At 43.1% G+C, this 20,559-nt stretch overlaps 1 protein-coding gene across 1 annotated transcript in view; it reads right to left on the bottom strand.

The window, feature by feature from the left end:
• si:zfos-1056e6.1 (uncharacterized protein LOC107988029 homolog) overlaps positions 1-20,559 on the bottom strand; it is a 175,469-nt gene that overhangs the window by 134,866 nt on the left and 20,044 nt on the right. Inside the window, exons 2-4 of the mRNA XM_068045797.1 lie at positions 14,763-14,830; positions 6,892-6,939; positions 558-622 (exon numbers count right to left, since the gene is read on the bottom strand). Of these exons, the coding sequence (XP_067901898.1) occupies positions 558-622; positions 6,892-6,939; positions 14,763-14,830 (181 nt within the window). The remainder of the gene's footprint in view (positions 1-557; positions 623-6,891; positions 6,940-14,762; positions 14,831-20,559) is intronic.

A 20,559-nucleotide genomic window follows, 5' to 3' on the forward strand; every position in this document is an offset into this window, starting at 1 on the left:
CAGAAGTGACATGGCTGAACAAGTAAGCATCAATGATGGAGTGCAGGAAACAGGAGACATAATAGCCTAGTGTTAAAGGAGCAGAGGATGCATGTGGGCAGGTAAGGCTGGAGGAGATCACTAAGGTAGGAAGGAGCAAGACAGTGGAGGGATTTGTGGGCAAGAATAAGAACCCTGACGACAACTCACGAGGATGCAGGTAGTCAGTGAAGCTTGGAGAGAATGAGGGTAATGGGAGTACTGGACCTTGTGCAGGTGAGAACACAAGCATTTTTAATGAAGCCAGCCAGAAGAATGGTGGAGATGCTAGGTTTTAGGATAATCATGGCATAGCCAATGGCTTTGGTGGTGGTGGAACAGAAGTGGCCAATGTAGTGGAGCTGGAAGAATATGATCTTGATAACAGAGTAGTTATGGAGAGGAAGCTAAGATTGGGATGAAACAGTGCTCCAAGGAACCCCGTACATCAAAATTATATGGTTGGATTGAGTCACTTCTGCTACAATGACTGGAAAATGCAACAGATCAAATTATTAATTACAATACTTTAGACTTACGATTCTTTGCTGTTTACGTTCACATCACCATTAATTGGAACCAAAGAACCTCGACTGTTTCGAAGCTGGAAAATAAAATGTTTAAGAATATGTCACACATCTAATGAGAAGAAATTTTTATATTTTGGCAACAGCAAGGTGCCCAGGGAAGAGGTAACAAGCTAAAATTTGATTGGCCCTTAGACAGCCATCAGCTGAAAATAAATATAAAAATGTTTACTGAGGTGACGATCTGCGTTTGAGCTGCCATTTTCTTCAGTTTTCAAGGACAGGGCGGCACAGTGGTGCAGTGGTTAGCACCACAGCCTCACAGCTCCAGCGACCCGGGTTCAGTTCTGGGTACTGCCTGTGCAGAGTTTGCAAGTTGTCCTTGTGACTGCGTGGGTTTCCGCCGGGTGCTCTAGTTTCCTCCCACAGCCAAAGACTTACAGGTTGATAAGTAAATTGGCCATTGTAAATTGCCCCTAGTGTAGGTAGGTGGTAGGAGAATGGTGGGGATGTGGTAGGGAATATGGGGTTAATGTAGGATTAGTATAAATGGGTGGTTGTTGGTTGGCACAGACTTGGTGGGCCGAAGGGCCTGTTTCAGTGCTGTATCTCTAAATAGATAAGAAAAATAAATTAAAAAGAGGGCGGAGACAAGATTAATAAATTCATCCATGCAGTAAATTCACTTTCCTAATTTTCTCGACCTTCTACCAGAGCTAGCTGTTAATTGTTCCATTTAAAGTACAACTTAATCTATAGTCAGGCCTTCCTCATTGCAACATGAGAATGTAGGAAAGAATGCAACAAAAGATCAAGGCTCATGGGATTTTGGAAAATTTGCTAACTGGATGAATGGCAGGCTTAGCAATAGAAAACAGGCAACAACCAATGACAGAAAGCTCTGATTCGGGACTGTGCTAGTGCAGGTCCACAGTCTGGATGCAGCCTCAATGGAAGAGTGTTCAATGTAAGAATGCTCAAGAGTGTCCAACAGAGTGGTGATGAAAGAGTGCTAAAGTTGGGAATTTAGTGCAAGTGGGATTTCTGTGCCAAGGGGAAAAAAGGTGCTGCTTTTTATTCTTTTTTACCTCCACTAGTTGGTGAGTGTTTCCTTTTGTCTCTAAACTATGAAACTGTATATTGCTTTTACTTTACTAAATTAATAACAAACTAAATAAGCCAGTTACATAATAAAAAAAATTGATAGTTTCAATTAAAAAATAATTAACTAATCAAATAAATAAATAAGTTAGGTTAGATAGACATGGCAGGGAAGGTAGTGTGTCGTAACTGCAACATTTGGGAGCTTGTGCCGAACATTATAATCCTGGACAACCATATCCACAGTAAGTGTCTGCAGCTTGAAGAACCTCGGATCAGAGTTGTTGAGCTGAAGTCCAAAATGCAGACAGTGTGGGGCACCAGGGAGTGGTGAGTTGCCTGTACACTTTGTTCCAGGAGGAAATCACACCCCTTAGGTTAAGTAATACTTCAGAGTTGGTCAGTGTTCAAAGACAGGAGAGTGTGACTACGAGTCAGGCAGGTATAGGGATCCAAGATGTGGTGATGGAGGAGTCTCAGCCCTTGACTTTGACCAACAGATACTTACTACCTGTGTGGATGAGAACAAGGACTTCAGGGTGGATGAGCCACCTGACATTAGCGCATTAGTGCAGGATGCCATTCCAATGAGGGGAGTGAAAAGGAATGTGGTAGTGATAGGGGACAGTAAAGTCAAGAGATAGATACTGTTCTCTGCAGCTGCGACCGGGAGTTCTGAAGGTCGTGTTGCCTGCCCTTTGCCAGGGTTAAAGAAATCTCCTCATGGCTAGAGACAAACTTGCAGTGGGAGGGGGCGGATCCAGTTGGAACGTAGGAACCAATTACATAGATAGAACAAGGAATAATGTTCTGCTGAGAGATTTTGATGAGTTAAGGTCCAAATTAAAAAGCAGAACCTCAAAAGTAATAATCACTGGATTGTTGCCTTCTCCACAAACCAATTGGCACAGGGATAAACAGATTAGAAGGTTAATTGCAGGCTAAAGGAGTGGTGTGGAAGGCAGGGATTCACTTCATGAGTTCTTTGCAGCAGGATTGAAAAAAAAAGAGGGAGTAGGCCCTCAGGCCTGCTCCATCATTTGATCGGATCACGGCTGATCTAAATGTGGCATCAACTCCACTTTCCTGTCTGGCCCCCATAACACTTGACTCCCATTAGTACAGATAGGGTGTTAACGGACTGAAAATTGAACAGCCGCAAGTACAAACATGAAAAAAAAAACAGTGGGTAAGCAAACTGAACAAACCTTTTTATATTCTATTCCCCTTGCAATAAACAACACTATTCCATTTGCCTTCCTAATCACTTGCTGTACCTACACACTAACCTTTGTCATTCATGTACCAGGACACCCAGATCCCTGTACCATAGAGTTCTGCAGTCTTAAATCTAAACCAAGAAAACTATGTAGGTATGAGGGGCAAGTTGGCGAAGGTAGATTTGGAAACTACATTAAAGATATGACGGTAGACAAGCAATGACTCACATTTAAAGAATACACAATTTGCAACAAATATAAATTCCTTTAAAGCACAAAAACCCCAATAGAAATAGTGGTCCAAACATGGCTAACAAGAAGAATTAAAGATATCATTAGATCAAAGGAAGAGGCTTATAGAATATTGCCAAAAATAGTAAGCCTGAGGATTGGGAGGATTTTAGAATTCAACAAAGGAGGACCAAGGAATTGATAAGGAAAGAGAAACAGAATATGAGAGTAGACTAGCAAGAGACACAAAAGCAGATTGTAAACGTTTCTATAGGTATGTAAATAGGAATAGCAAATAAATATGGGCCCATTAGAAGCACAGACAACTGAAATTATAGTGGTGAATAAGGAAATGGTAGAGACATTAAACAAATACTTTGCATCTGTCTTCAAGGTAGAAGACACAAAAATATTCTGGAAACAATGAAGAACCAAGGGTCTAGCCTTCTATCTTCTTTTTTTCTCCTTTCTTTCTCCCTCCCTCCCCTAGACCGGACGACCTGTACCCTAGGATTTTAAAAGAGGTAACTGCAGAGATAGTGGATGCATTGGTTTTGATCTTCCAGAATTCCTTAGATTCTAGAACAGTTCCCAAAGATTGGAAGATTGCAAACAAAACCCTGATATTTAAGAAAGGAGGAAGAGAGAAAATAGGGAAATATAGGCCAATTAACTAAACATTAGTAGTAGGCAAAATGCTAGAATCTATTATTAGGGATGTTGTAACAGGGCACTTAGAAAATCATATCATGATTAAGCAGAGTCAACACAAATTTATGAAAGACTGACTGAAATTTTTTAAGAGGTGAATAAAGTAGTGCACAGGGGAATGTCTATGGATGTTATTTATATGGACTTCCAGAGGGCATTTGATAAAGTCCCTCCTAAGAGACTGCTAGAAAAATGGAAGCTCATGGAATTGAAGGCAAATTATTGACCTAGTTAGGAAAGTGGCTGAGCAGAAGCAGGCAGAGAGCAGGGATAATGGGCAGGTACTCTAATTGACAGGACATGACTAGTGATGTCCGAAAGTTAGAAACAGCGGAGGTCCAAAGAGGCTTGGGGGTTCTGGTACACAGATCTTTAAAATTTCATGAACAGGTACAGAAAAAAAAAGTCAAAAAAGCGAATGGATTGCTGGCTTTTATATCTAGGAGGATAGAATCCAAGGGGGTAGAAGTCATGCTTCAGGTATACAAATCACTAGTTAGACCACACCCAGAGTACTATGAGCTGTTCTGGACACCACACCATAGGAAGGATATGTTGGCCTTGGAGGGAGTGCAGTGTACTGATCCCTGGGCTCCAAGTGTTAAACTATGAGGGCAGATTCAATAAACTAGGATTCTATTCCCTGGAATTTGGAAGGTTAAGGAGTGATTTGATTGAAGTTTTCAAGATATTAAGAGGTACAGATAGGGTAGATTGGGAAAAACTATTTCTGCTAGTTAGGGAGTCTAGGACTGTGGGGCATATTAGAGCCAGATCTTTCAGGAGTGAAACTAGGAAACACTTCTTCAGGCAAAGACTGTAGAAGTTTGGAATGCTCTTCCACAAACAGCAATTGATGCTATATCAATTGTTAATTTTGAAACTGAGTTTGAAAGATCTTTGTTATCCAAAGGTGTTAAGAAATATGGGGTAAAGGTGGAGTTAGGTCACAAATCAAACATGATCTCATTGAATGGCAGAACAGGCTAGAGGTGCTAAATGGCCAACACATATTTCTATTTTCCTATGTTCATATGAAAGGGAAGTCATGTTTGACAACTCTGTTAGAGCTTTTGAGGATGTAACTAACAAGATGAATAAGGGGGAACTAATGTATGTAGTGCATTTGGATTTGCAAAAAAGCATTTGATAAAGTGCCACACAAGAGGTTATTTCACAAAATTAGGACTCATGGGATTGGAGGTAATATATTAGCATGGATTCAGGATTGGTTAATGGACAGAAAACAGAGAGTAGGAATAAAGGGGACATCTTCTGGTTGGCAGGCTGTAACTAGCTGGGTACGGCAAGGATCAGTGCTTGGGCCTCAGCTATTTACAATCTATGTTAGTGACTTAGATGAGAGGACTGAGAGTAGGGTATCCAAATTTTCTGATGATACAAAGTTAATTGTGAAAGTAAGTGGTGAGGAGGATGCAAAGAAGCTGCAATGGGATATAGATAAGTTGGGTCAGTGGCCAAGAACATGGCAGATGGAATACAATGTGGCAAAGTGTGAAGTTTTCCACTTTGGTAGGACAAATAAAAAAGCTGATTTTTTTTCAATGATGAGAGACCAGGAAATGTTTGCATTCATTAAGTCAGAGTTATACAGCACAGAAACAGTCCCTTAGGCCCATCATAATCCGTGCCAGCCATCAAGCACCTATCTATTTTAATCCCATTTTCCAGCACTTTATCCGTAGCCTTGTATGCTATGGCATTTCAAGTGCTCATCTAAATACTTCTTAAATGTTGTGAGGGTTTATGCATCTACCATCACTTCAGGCAGTGTGTTCCAGATTCCAACCACCCTCTGGGCGAAAATTTTTTCCCTCAAAATCCCTCTAAACCTTGTACATGAATCACAGAAAGTAAACATACAGATACAGCAAGCAATTAGGAAGGCAAATTACGTTAGTTTTTGTTGCAAAGGGATTGGAGTATAAGAGTAAAGAAGTCTTTCTACAATTATACAAGGCATTAGTGAGGCCACACCTGTACAATTTTGATCTCCTTACCTAAGGAAGGACATACTTGCCCTAGAGGGAGTGCAACAAAGGTTCACCAGACTGCTTCCTGGGATGAGGGATTGTCTTATGAGGAGAGATTGAGTCCACTAGGCTAATATCCCTGGAGTTTAGAAGAAAGAGACTTGATCTAATTGAAACAAAATTCTTAAGGGGCCTGAAAGTGTGGATGTTGAGAAAATGTTTCCCCTGACTGGGGAATCTGGAACATGAGTCACTGTCCCCGAATGAGGGGTTGGCCATTTAGGACTGAGATGAGGAGAAATTTCTTCACTCAAAGGGTTGTGAATCTTTGGAATTCGCTATCCCAGAAAGGAGAGGAGTTGAAGAAATACAATACAGGCAGCCATGTTAAAGGCTGTAGGGGGATTGAGGAGGTTGAGAAAGGATGGTGCACCACAGTCACAGAGGATGTCATTTGTGATGTTGATTAGGTACTGTAGTAGGGATTCAAACATGGAGTTGCAGGAAAGTTGGGAAAAGATTGGAGAAGTGCCAAAACATTCAAAAGACTTTGGAAAGGAAAGGAAGATTGGAGATGGGGAGGCAGTTTACAAGGACAGAGGATTGAAAGGAGGAGTGGATGAGGCCGATTTTGAAAGAGAGTGGGACAGTATGTATGAAGAGGAAATAGTTTACAATACAAGCTAGTGTGGGAGGCAGGAAGCGAAGTTGGATGGTCAGCAGTATTGTGAGAATAGGGTCGACAGAGCAGAATTGTTGGAACATGAGAACAATAGCAAATTACACTGTAGTATGCTGAATGCTGCATTTAATCAGCCAGCCTGTGAAGAGAAGAGATATAGTTGCTAATTCATGATCCGTGCAGCCTGTTTCTTGCAGGCATTTTGTACTTCATGAAAAAATAGTCTCCATTTGTTAATTTTGCTTTTGTAGTATATTAAAGAAAAGGTAAGAATTCTTATTTTTGTCACATAGGTAATTAAGAAAAAAATTGCACATTCAAGTGTAGAATCAGAAAGTTTTAATTGCTATCCATGGTATCATTAATTATGCACATTTATTTTGAAAAGTTTTAAAGATCAGTATTACCTTTAAAACAAGGGTGGTATCTTCTATCCCAAAAGATGTAAAGAGAACCTGTTATTTAAAACAGAAAAGGTTACAATTGGTCATTTCAGCACCAATAAATGAGCAGGCCCATGATAGCATATTCTAAAATACATCAAATAAACCTGATAGCCCCGAAAACTGGCATGGGGATTGGGATGTGTGATTACCCAGCGTGATTTCAATGTGACGCAGACAGCACACCAACTTCATACTACCTGCTGATTAGCATTATTTCAGCATGCATGAGTCCTAACTGTGTCCAAACTCATGAGAGGCTCCACCAGTTAAAACTAAGTAAAGTCAGGCTGCATCTCTTAAGCAGGAAGTATTATGGCTGGAGCAGGTGTTGGAAGTCGTTCGATAACTGATTCTATCCTGGGACAGACGGAAGAATGGCATAACATGGGTGAGACTGGGTTCCACGGTGTTACCACCAGGTGAGAAAGAGGTCTAGGGTTCCCTTTCAGCCTTCACCTGGTCTTGCTGTAACAGGGTTTAATTTTAAACCAACCGTGTTTTTAGCTCCCCCTTGGTTTATCCTTCTTCACCGCTTTCCAATTATAAGGCAAATAAACCAGTACACACACAGGGTTTCTTAGGTTTAAAGAAGAAAGATTGAAATTTTATTAAACTTAAACAAACCCTAAATCGGTTAACACTTACAGATACACAACGCGCCGATGCTAGTACGCATACGTGATACACACATGCAGATAGGGACAAAAAAAGAGAAGAAATAAAGTGGAAACGTTTGAGGCAATATCTGAAGAGTTTTTGTTACAGGTCTTCAAGCTCACTGTACAGTCCTTGATTGTAGGTGGATCTTGCTTTTCATTGGGGCCCAGTATTCTTCTTAAACTTTGTTCACTGTGGGAGACTTTTCTCTCTTGGGGTTCATATGTCTTCAGTGGGTTTTTGGAGTTCCGTGAGAAAGAGATGGGAGCAGGCAGACAGGCAGGAGGTCTTCTTCAGTCGTGGAGCATTCTGCTTTCTGCCAGTTCAAACACTGCCTCTATAATTTAAAACTCCCCAAGTTGGCCAGCAGGGTAGTCACGTGACCAACTGGTATAACCACTTCTGGCTTTGTGGATTGTCTTGTCCTTTCAAGCACCGTCTGTTAATATGCAAATGCCTTTGTTTTCAGCCAAGGTCTGGCAGTCCTTAGAACAGGCCTTTTCTTCTTCCCAGCAACAATTTGAAATTTAATGTCCATGTGGTGAAATTAATATACCTCATTCTTGGCAGGTGGGGGCCTGCATGACAATAGTTTTTAGACGCTGCAATGGTGACCTTTGTGGAGGAGGTGGAAAAGAGGACAGATGTCCAGTAGCTGTTGGGGGCCGGGGAGCACTCCAGCCACATGCTCAGAAGACAGTGCGATCAGAGAGCTGTGAAGGTCAATGCCAGGAGTCAAGCCCCGAGGACCTGGATGCAGTGCCACAAATGGTTCAATGATCTCACACGAGTGGACAAGGTTAGTGACAGCATCTGTGAATGCCATACCCTACCAACTGCATCACATGCCTCATACACTGCTCAATTCAACACAGTCCCATCACTCACTATCAACAATCTCAATCAATCAGGACTCTTACCTGACGTTCATGTTTCAGCACACTCACACACTCAGCACTGCTGTAAGCCTCACACCCAAATCTCACAACCTGCAAACACTGGGCTGGATTTTGCACAGCCGATTGGCTGGGAATGGTAGCATGGGGGGTGGAGAATCGCAATGCATCTGTCCACCCGTAAATCCAGCGTCACGAAATTGGTTCTGGATCTTGTTACTGGTGGCAAAACACAATAGTGGCACCGTTGCCACAACGCGACAGGAATCTATTTTAAATAGCCGAAATGCTGATTTAAATATATTTAAATATTATAAATGATTTAATGATCAATGAGCAATTATGTGAATGGCGGGCGGCACGATTCACAACCAGTGCAACCTGGCAGCACAAAGGCAAGAGGGCACATTGGCATGATGGGTAGGCAGCCTGCAGCATTGCTGCAGGGGAAGAGGGGGCTTTGCAGACCATTGTGGGAGTGCGATGCTGCGGGCTCTGCAAAGGGGTCTGGGGCTGCAGAGGGATCGGCAAAGGGATCCAGGCTAGCAGGGGCTCTGCAAAGGGTCTGGGGTCACAGGGGCTCTGCAAGGGGACAAAGTGTGCGTTTAGGGTTGGGGGTGGGGGGTCAATATGGGGTAGGCAAACTGGCAGCACAGGGCTCGAGGACCCCAAAGGGGTGCCATCAACATCAGGGATCATCTGATTCAGGAACGTTTCAGCTGAGCCCCTCTGACTCAGGATGAAAGGCATGGAATGGAACTCACTCTGAGCTGCCTGTGTTATCATTTTCATTGAAGATACAGACTGGAACTCTGAACTGTTACCACCAATGAAGGACGTACATCTGCCCAGAGGTTTCACCGTCACTGTAGACAGACCCTTGCTCTCCTTCACCACTTCACACCTCTTTTCTTGGCCCACCATTAATAACAGGAGGCTCACACATCTGGCTCCATGTGTCCTTACTTACATGGTGCTCATAAATGAAAACAGTACACAGTTACAGGTAGAGGACGCCAGTGACCCACTCAGTGCTCTCCCCAGCACAGTGGCCTCCACATTTGACTGCTTCTTGTGGTGCTCTCTTTGTGGCCCTGGAGGAGGTGGAGGCAGCCTGCTCACTTGTCTCTGCCTGCAGCTGAGATGTATGTGACGATCGTTCTCGTCTTGGAAGTGCCCATGGAGGCATCTCCAGAGACTTCTGCACCTGAAATCATTGTGGAGGCAGTCTCCATCACTGGACCCTGCTGCAAAGATGCTCCGTCCAGAGGGGCAAAGGAGGCCGAAGATGATGATGGTGTCCCGTGAGGGGTGGCACCCTCATCCTCCTCAGTGACTGCCTTAGCCTTTGGCTGGCGTTCTGGATGGCTGGAAGGGAGCACCAGCTGAGGCACAACTGGCATCCCCTCCAGACATCCCTGTGCTATCAGCACAACTGAACAGTCAAGGCGACACAGTGTTGAATGCATCCTGTGAACATCAGTGTGCAGTTCCTGCATGCACTCCAAGTGCTGCTGCATATGGCTCTCCATGAGATTGGCCACTCTCTCAATGAAGGGGCTCATGCACTCAAAGCCCTGAGCCATGGTGGCACATCTGAGCTGGATGGACTCCTCCATTCTCAGCCCATGATCGCACCCTGTCTCAAGGAACTCTGATCTGACATGTGGGAGCACATCTGCTGCTGCTGGTCTAGGTAGAGTCTCCTTTCCTGTGACTCCTGAGGCCCTGCATCTGTGCCCAGCTGAGCAGGGCTGTGTCTGTTCTCCTTCCTCTTCCTCTGAGGGGGACTGCCCACAGCTGCCTCTGCCTTTGCCACCTCCTCCTGCTCACTGCCATGCTCATCAACAGTGCCACCCTATCTAACCATGTGCGAGGACCCACTGAGGTGATTGTATCTGCACTAGTTGAGGGTGTGCCTGTAAGGTGTGGCAGTGCCTCTTCGGAGCACTGTTTTGATGCTGTTGGCCCAATGATGGTGAGGGAGTTGGACTCACTGCATCAATGTCTGCACTTGTGGGAGACACAAGATCATGAGAACTAGCCTTGGAGAGCAGAGGGTTCTACAGTGCTGAGGCTTTCCAATGGCAACTCAATTTCCGGTATGCTGTCCAACGGGATGGAGTGCAATGCGCCCCTTAATGAGCGCATTGCACTCACTGATCACCATCTCCACTGTGGATGCCCATCTCGTCCTGCCCAACTTGCTCTTTGTCTGCGACCCTGGCGATATCCATGGCTCCCTCCTCCATGGCAGTGATACTGTGAATTTAGGGAACCCTCCACCTGTCTGGGCCCTCTCATGGGCATTGGGCCCGTTTCTCCTGCAAGGACAAAAGAGAGAGGCACTGCTGGCCTCTCTGGCCAATGTCCTATTCATTAGAAGCTGCATGTTTCAGTGCTGGCAGGTCCTCTTCAGTACTATGGCTCTAAGCTATTCTGAGGGGTCAGTAAGTGGCCTGCGCACACAACCCTCCCATGCTCAGCATGTACCAAGAGGCTCCTCAACCAGTATGTCTCCTGGAGGGTAAATATCCAAAGACCTGTCCTGAGGGTTGGGGATGGCACTCACCTTGCCAGAGTGCATCAGGTCACTAAACCTCTTGCAACACTGGATCCAACTTCTGCGGGCCACACTCCGTCTGCTGACTGTGTCAACTATCTCCATCCAGGCCTGCTTGATCTGGATGTGTGGTCTCTTCCTGCCACCCTCCAGGAAGAAGACTTCCCTCCTCAAACTTATAGCCTTGAGGAGGACCTCCAGGTCCATATCAGCGAGCTGACGGGCTGCCCTGCCCCGGGTTCCAGGTCTCTGGTTCTCCTGAGGCATTCTATAATTCTATGATTCTATGATCTTCCAAACTGAATTTAAAGCACTAAAACAGCAGCCACTGGTCTCTTTGAATCAGGTCCACACTTGGCCAGTCCCACTTCCATTCCCGCCAAACCCATCTCTAGGCTAATTAAGGGGTGCCCTGTGAAAGTCCGGGGAGATCACTGTTTCCCCTTGTTGGGGGGCGGGGGATGCAGGTTCAGAACCTTGATATGGCCCCAACTTCTGCTTCCTGCCTTGGGATGGAAAACCCTGCCCATTGTAGGTACATGGATGATAGTAGAATGAAGGGTATGTAGGTAGTTTGATCTTAGAGTAGGTTAAAGGGTCGGCACAACATAGTGGGCCGAAGGGCCTGTACTATGCTGTACTGTTCTATGTTCTATTCTCTCTAAGCCTTTCCCCACCATGGTGTTAGGCTGACTGGCCTGTAGTTGCTGGGCCCATCCCTCTCCCATTTATTAAAACAGAGCACTAACATTTGCAATCCTCCAGTCCTCTGACACCACTCCCATATCAAAAGAGAATTAGAAGATTGTGGCCAGAGCCTCTGCAATTTCGAGCTTTACTGCTCTCAGTAATCTAGGATACATCGTGTCTGGACCTGGTGACTTTTCTACTTTGAGGACTGCTGATCTTTTAAGTACAACCTCTTTACCTATTTTTATCCCATCCAATATTGCTACTGCAGGCACCTTTACTGCTTCATTGGCAGCATCCTCTTCTCAAGTGAAGACAGATGCAAAGTACAGATTAAGTACTTGGACCATGCCCTCTGCCTGCACAAGAATATCTCCTTTTTGGCCCCTGAACAGCCCCACCCTTGCTTTTGTCTATCCTTTTGCTATTTGTGTGTTTACAAAAGACTTTTGGTTCCCTTTTATGTTAGATGCTAATCTATGGTTCAGTTAGGAATTTTGCTGTTCCCTTTACTCAGCTCTACTCAAGGTACTACTGTGCACTCCAAATAAGCATTTCTCAATGGAAATACCTTTATTTTCATGTTAGGAAGAAGAGAAAGATGAAGATATAGATGAAGCTAGGTTACTGAAAGTATCTCTTATTTAGGTCTTACTTAGGTATCCCCTCAGCATGCACAGAATGCACTAGGAGAGGAGTGGAACAGGAAAGCCAGATGCCAGAGCAAGACTGTACAACTGATAGCCCAGAACTTCCAGTACATATAGATTGACTCACCAATGTCACTACACACCTGTCTGTGCTTCCCCCACTGAACATGCAACCTCACAAAGTCACTCACTTTCCAAGAATTCTGCCAACTTCTTTCATAAGACAGAAGTCTCCATTTCCCCGTCATCATCCTACTCCCAAAACTTGAAAGCAGATAGAGAAATGAACTCATAATTCTGTGATCAAACTGTCTTTACTTTAAACAAGAGCAAGAAGTGCCAACAAAATCAATTCTCCCTATTTACACCTACTTCTTACCACATAGACTACCCTTTGTGCAAACTAACGTGCCTATGCTAGTTCCTACTACACCAGTGAGGGAAATGAAGTAAGCCATGGACGGCTGAAGTGGTTCCTTAGAAACTTGAGGCAAATTCCACTTTAGGGTAATTGCTGTCCCTGAGAGACCAACATCCACCAGCTTAGCATTGGTAATAGTAAAAAGTGTTGGGCGCAAGGGAAATACAAAGAAGAACAAAAAAAAATAGTTTTTGTATGAGAGATTTCCGAACCTACCTGGATAAGATTGAGCAGTGAAAACCAACTCATCTTCGATTTTCCTCATGGCATATTGAGGGAGATGCATCATTTACATATAATAGCTGACTGGAGATTCAGCAGATGAATTGCAGAGAGGAACAAAATACAATTGGACATTTGAGGCAGTAAAGATTAACTTGGGAGTTGAAAACAATAAACAGCTACTACCTCAATTTCCCCTCAAGGAAAAGTACTTGCTCCAATTTCACACAGACAAAATGCCAGAAAAGGAATATAATTTTGGGACCAAGGTTTGTTCAACATACAGAGCAATGCACAATATTTAATGTCGTTGAAATGATTTAGTCTCCTATAACTTTGTGTTCTTTTTTTCATGCCAGCTAAAAAATAATTCCCTGACTAAAAGGGCAGGTAACCTGGTTTCAAGGGCTGAATTTTCCCACGGTGTCAGAAACCTGACATTGGGACCACTTGTAGGTCCCAAACGTGCGGTTCCCGACAGCGTGACCGCCAATGCTGGTTTACAAGAGCTGCCTACTAATTGCCATCCAATTAAGGAACAGGATGCGGAAGAGCCAATGGGAAGGCCCGCAGGAATGTCTGTCCGGCAGCTCCACCAGGGGAGGTGAGCACTGCTGAGGAAGAGGGAGACAGAGGGGGTGCCCCAAAATAGAGGTGCTCACGAGAGGCTCCAAAGTCAGTTTAAACAAACAAGGCCCAGAACTGTGAGGGCCCTCAGAGTGGAGCGGGAAATTCCTTCACAGGAATGCCTGCAGCCACTGTTATGTTTTCGCTGGTTTTCTGGATATTTATATATATATATATATATATATATATATATATATATATATCAGATTTATCTCAGAGCAATGCAGATTTGACAATACTTCTAAATCAACCCGGTTTATTTACTGTACTTTAAAATATCTCAATATTTACAAGATTTCAGTACAATATCTTTCAAAACACTCTTGTATTTACTAGAACTTTCCAGCCTCTCTTTTAGTTTCAGTTTCAAAATTAGGCTTAAGCAATCAAGCAGAGTGACAATACAATCAAACTCAGATCAATTAACCCATGGAATTCGACCTCTGAACCTGCGGCTCCCGTATACCGGAATTTCATTCAGTCACCAATGTCCCTCCAACCTCCCACCAAGAGGCCACTCCTGAAGTGAAGCCTGGTTCCCAACACAGCAGAGGGCCAAGGCAATACTGGGAAACTTCCATTGTCAGAAAATGGACTCTAATTGGGGCCTTAATTACACTGATTGCCTGCATACCTCCATCAAGCAGGTTGCCAATTCCAGTGGCAGCCCACTCCAGGAAAGCTTGCCCGGAGGAGGGACCATGTCAGAGTTCCCTGCCTCCAAACCCGCCTCCGCGGAGCTGTGAAAATTCCCCCCAAGTCTCTGCTCTTGAAATGGCTTCTGCTTAAAAGCAACACCAATATTGTTTACTTTCTAATTTCTAATTTTTAATTAATCTAGGGAAGTGCCACACCTTCCCCAAACTGAGATCAAGAGCTCACTATGTGGAAATGGCATCCTTGTAACTTTGTACAATAATGCACTAATCTGCTACAATGCATATTTAATCAAAAGATGTATTTTTCAAAGGGGGTAAAATGGACCCATATAATCGCATAATCTGACATTACCAAAATAATCAGTTAACAGAACTGAAGAATACTTGCTGTCTGCAAACTTACTTGAAATAGTAAAAACTATACTTAAGTAAATGTTCCTAAAGTACCTGCTTAGCAGCAGCTGTGTCTAGTCCTCGTACAATGCAGATATCTTTGACATCAGTAACTTCATCATCTGAAAAAAACGTAGCATAGATGTTCATTTATAAGAACTCAATTCATAATTCAACTTGATATATAAATAAATCTTTGGGACACGACCTACATTTTTAAATATGTCAATCTAAATGTATCACACATGAACACCAATACAGATTTTAACATTTGAGTGATTATTTAGTGCCTAAACAATACTGTCACTCAAAGACAGTTTCTATCATATTATCAAAACTAATAGAAATTAGGAACATCGGAGCAGGAGTGGGCCATGTAGCCCATCAAGTCTTCTCCACCATTCAATATGACCATGGCTGATCATCCACTTCAATGCCTTTTTCCCACACTATCCCTATATCCCTTAATGTCATTGGTATTTAGAAATCTGTCAATTTCTGCTTCAGACATACTCAATGACTGAGCTTCCACAGCTCTGTGGGGTAGAGAATTCCAAAGATTCACAACCCTCTGAGTAAAGAAATTTCTCCTCATCTCAGTCCTAAGTGGCTTCCCCCTTATTTTGAAATTCTGTCCCCCGGATCTAGACTCCCCAACTAGGGGAAACATCTTACCTGCATCAACACTGTTCTATCCCTTTAAGTATTTTAAGGTTTCGATGAGATCATCTCTCATTCTTCGAAACGCTAGAGAATATGGGTGCAGTTTCCCCAACCTCTCTTCATCAGACAGTCCTGCCATCCCAGGAACAAGTCTGGTGAACCTTTGTTGCACTCCTATGACAATAATATCCTTCCTAAGGCAAGGGGACCAAAACTGCACACAGTTCTCAGCTGCAGTCTAACCAAGGTTCTACACAATTGAAGCAAGACTTCACTACTCCTGTACTCAAATCCTCTTATGATAAAGGCTAACATACCATTAGCCTTCCAAATTGCTTGCTGCACCTGCAGGTTAGCTTTCAGTGACTTATTGACAAGGACACCCAGGTCCCTTTGTACATCTACACTTTCTAATCTCTTACCATTTAAGAAATACTCTGCACATATATTCCTCCTCCCAAAGTGGATAACCTCACATTTTTCCACATTATATTCCATCTGCCATGTTCTTACCCACTCACTAAGTCTGTCCAAATCCCCTTGAAGCCAACTTGCATCTTCCTCACAGCACACATTGCCACATAGTTTTGTGTCATCTGCGAACTTGGAAATATTACATTTGGTCCCCACATCCAAATCATTGATATATATTGTGAACAGCTGGGGCCCAAGTACTGATCCTTGAGGTACCCCACGAGTCACAGCACAAGAATGACCCGTTTATTCCTACTCCCTGTTTTCTGCCTGTTAACCAATCCTAATCCATGCCAATATATTACCTCCTATCCCATGTGCTTTAATTTTGCTAACCAACCTCCTGTGGCGGACTTTAGCAAAAGGCCTTCTGAAAATCCAAGTATACTACGTCCACTGGCTCCCCTTTATCAGTTCTGTTTGTAACATCCTCAAAATATTCCAACAGGTTCGTCAAACATGATTTCCCATTCATAAATCCATGTTGACTATGTCCAATCAGATCATTATTATCCAAGTGTCCATTTATCACATCCTTTAGAATAGATTCTTGCACTTTCCCTATTACTGATGTAAGGCGAACATGTCTGTAGTCCCCTGTTTCTCTCTCCCTCCATTCTTAAAGAGTGGGGTGGCATTTGTTACCTTCCAATCTGCAGGAACTGTTCCAGAATCTATTGAATTTTGGAAGATGATCACCAATGCATATTAGGTCCTAGGGACTTATCAACATTCAGCCCCATTAATTTCTCCAATACAACCTTCTTACTAATTTCCTTCAATTCCTCATTCCCATAATCCCTTGGATCTCTAATTCTGGGAGATTTCTTGTATCTTCCTCAGTGAAAACAGACACAAAGTAATCATTTAGCTTCTCTATTCCCCATTATAAATTCTCCTGACTCTGCCTGGTATGGACCCACATTTGTCTTTGCCAAACGTTTCCTACTTACATATCTATAGAAGCTTTTACAGTCCAATTTTATGTTTTTTGCTAATTTACATTCATATTCTATTCTTTCTTTCTTTATCAGTTTCTTGGTCCTCCTTTGCTATATTCTAAAATCCTCCCAATCTGCAGGTTTACTACTATTTCTGGCAACTTTATGGGCTTTTTCTTTTAACCTTGAACAATCTTTAATTTCCTTTGTTAGCCCCGAATGACTGACTTTTCATTTTGGGTTTTTTGTGCCTTGAAGGAATATATAGTTGCTGTAAACTATGTAATAATTCTTTAAAGACTAGCCATTGCCTATGTACTGTCGCACCTTTTAATATATTTTCCCAATCCACCTCAGCCAATTTGCCCCTCAACCTTCATAATTTCCTTTGTTCAAATTTAACACCCTGGCTTCAGATTGAACTGCCTGATTTTCAATCATAATGTAAAATTCTATAATATTTTGGTCACTCTTCCCTAGAGATTCTTTTGCAACAAGATTATTAATTATCCGTTTCTCATTACATAGTACTAGATCTAAAAGTCCTCAACATACTGCTTTAGAAAACCATCCCTAACACGCTCCAGAAACTCATCTTCCGCAGCATTAGTGCTCATTGAATTAAATTGAATGCAAACTTGTTACAAAGCACTAATTGCACAAACCTCTAAATAGTTGCCAATTTAACTTCAGAGCAATGCACTCAATCAAATGCTCTAGAAATAAGGTGACTTTCTCCATAACAAAGACACTGATCCCTAGGCATTTCTCGAGCCAGTAGGTGGACTAATGGTATATTATTTTCAGCTTAAGTCCTTTGGAAAATACTATTGTTGCCAATCTCCTCTACTCTATAATGGTTGAAAACTCTTTGCAGTACAAAACACTCGAGAGTAGAAATTAATCTCAGGCGGTGGCGCAAAACAGGCAATATCGGATCAGCCACCATAGGCAATGAAACTGAATATCAGGCACTGTGCTTAACAGGCAGCTGATCTGATATCACCCGTTTTGCGTCACCACCCGAGACGAATTTCTACTCCTTGATAAGTGGAATTACTTTGAGTGATGATGAAATCATTGGCCCAGAAATTGATGGCAATTTCTGCAATGATGGCAAAACTGTTAGTGTTCACCAGCATTACTCCACTAAAACTGACAGCAACTTCTAAAGTCTGCACATGTGCAGAGTAACATGGAAACCCAAAAGTTGCTATCAGTGATTCTATCCTTCTCCAGAGGATGCACTGTTCAGGCACCTTCAGACTGCAATCCATGGGAAATCTATGAAATGACAAGAAGTTCTACTCTCCACTGCTGGACTCTGTCAAAACCCTTAACAGCATACTAACCTCTTAATTAATGCTAAGCGTCCTCATTGGCCTGAAAAGCTGATACTATATTTGTGGAATGTTAAATTACACCATTATGATAAAAAAATATCCACATATTTTTTAAATGTTTTTAAAATATTTGTTTTTATTGATATTTTAGCTTCTATCTAAATCCAATCATTTATTTCACTCTGAAAATTTAAGTTCAAAGTGAAGAATAAATTGTTTTTAACCTCCTGGTTTGCAATCTGTGACAATGTGATTGGCTGCTTAGCTTGCTTGCTGATATCACTCACTGCTCCATGCCTGGAAATCTCCTTGACTTGGCGCCAGATTTAGATGGCCATTGGGAAGGGGGAAATCCACATCACAGAGATCGCTCGATCTATGTGGGCAACTATCTTCAAGGTAAGTGGCGATCACCGTTTCTTCACCGCTGAATGCAAAATCAATGTCTGGACAATATGGTGGTGAGCTAAAACTCTAATAAACTGCTGGAAAATATAAGTGTTGCAAATTATATGTCTGCACTATATATTTTCTTGAGTTCAAAATCACAGGGATTGTTTTTTGGGCACTATGAGTGTCCCCAGATCTCCAAAATGACATCCACAATATGCATGCACACTTCAGGAGTGAGTTGCACCAGACATTATATTGTTTAGGTCATTATCGTGTGCAATGAACAGCCACCACAAGCATGCAGAACTGGCAGATCATGACACCAATCAGAGTGCAATGCTGATTTAGCACCACTGGTGCCATTTTAGAGCTCAATGCTCCAGGTAACATCCTCTCTTCAGCTCCCACCACTAAGTACGTGTTTAGCTGCAGGAAGGATCCACCCACCCGTGCTATTTAAAGGGATCACAAACTGCTTACAGGTTAATTGTGGGTTTATTTCTTCTGGCTGTCGCTTCAATTCGGCAAGTGTTTAGTGCATTCTATAGTTGCTTAAAGTTGCAGAACTCTACAGGAACTGGTGTGGCTTCTGCATAAACCAGTTGCTCCCTACATGGGTGCACGAGTAACCACGCCATTTGGTTACAACAAGACTTGAAGAATGAACGTAGGTCACACAGAGCAGGACAAGCTGCTGGAAGGTGGAGTAGGAGAGAGAAAAGTACTCTCAGCAGAAGACCATATCCACCCAGGGTGTTCAGGGAGTTGTCCTACCTGAATCTCAGTGAGGAACAATGTGTGTGACGTCTGCACTTCAGTAAGGGTGCCTTCACTGAAATATGACACTTGCTGTAGCACAACTGCAACCTCAGAGCACAGCAAGGACCACAATGCCAACGACTGGCAAGATGACCATGGCAATGAATTTTTATCTGGTTCCTTCTAGGCTGAAGCTGGACATATTTGAAACAGCTCACAGTTTGCCTTTCACTGTTATGTAAGGGAGGTCACTGAGCCTGACAGGTAACTACATTTCATTCTGTCTTGCCAGAGCAGAGTAAGTGGAGCGTGCATGTGGCTTCACTAGGATTGCAGGGTCCCCCATGCTGCAGAGTACCACTGACTGCATATCGCGCATCGCTTTTCAATGGCGCCACATGTCAACTATGAGCTATAAAGCAACCAAGATGGATTCCACTCCCTCATGATTCAGCTGGTGTGTGAATATATGGAGAGAATCATACAGGTCAATGCCCGGTATACTGGCAGCAGTCATGATGCCTTTAACCTGCAGCAGTTCGCTCCGTCAGCTGCATTTAAGCCACCATGACAAACTGAAGGGTAGCTACTGGGTGACACGCGCTATCCACTGACAACATGGCTGATGACTCCAGGATGCAAAGGACATGCATGTTCACAGCATGCATAAAATGGAAGCCATGCTGACACAGAAAATGTAATACTACAACTACTTATATTTATATACAGTTTTAATGTAATAAAACATCCCAAGGTGCCTCACAGGAGCATTATAAAACAAAAGATGACACCAAAACACAGAAGGAGATATTAGTTCAGATGACCAAAAGGTTGGTTAAAGAGATAGGTTTTAAGGACTGTTTTAAAGGAGGAAAGTAAGGAAGGGAGGTGGGGAGGTATCGGGAGGAAATTCCAGAGGTTAGGGCCTAGGCAACTGAAGGCGTGGCCACCAATGCTGGAGTAATTAAAATTGGGAATGCATAAGAGGCCAGAGTTAGAGAAGCACAGATATCTTGGAGGGTTGTGGGGCTGGAGGAGATTACAGAGATAGGGAATGGCAAAGCCATGGAGGGATTTGAAAACAAGGATGAGATTTTAAAATCAAAGAGCCAGTGTAGGTCAGCGAGTGCAGGGGTGATAGGGGAACGGGACTTGGTGCTAATTAAGACATGGGCAGCAGAGTTTTGGATGACCTCAAGTTTATGGAGAGTAGAATGTAGGAGACCAGCTAGGAGTGCATTGGAATAGTCATGTCTAGAGGTAACTAAGGCATGAATG

The sequence above is a fragment of the Heterodontus francisci genome, chromosome 13 (genome assembly GCF_036365525.1).
Source record: "Heterodontus francisci isolate sHetFra1 chromosome 13, sHetFra1.hap1, whole genome shotgun sequence".
Classification (NCBI taxonomy): domain Eukaryota; kingdom Metazoa; phylum Chordata; class Chondrichthyes; order Heterodontiformes; family Heterodontidae; genus Heterodontus; species Heterodontus francisci.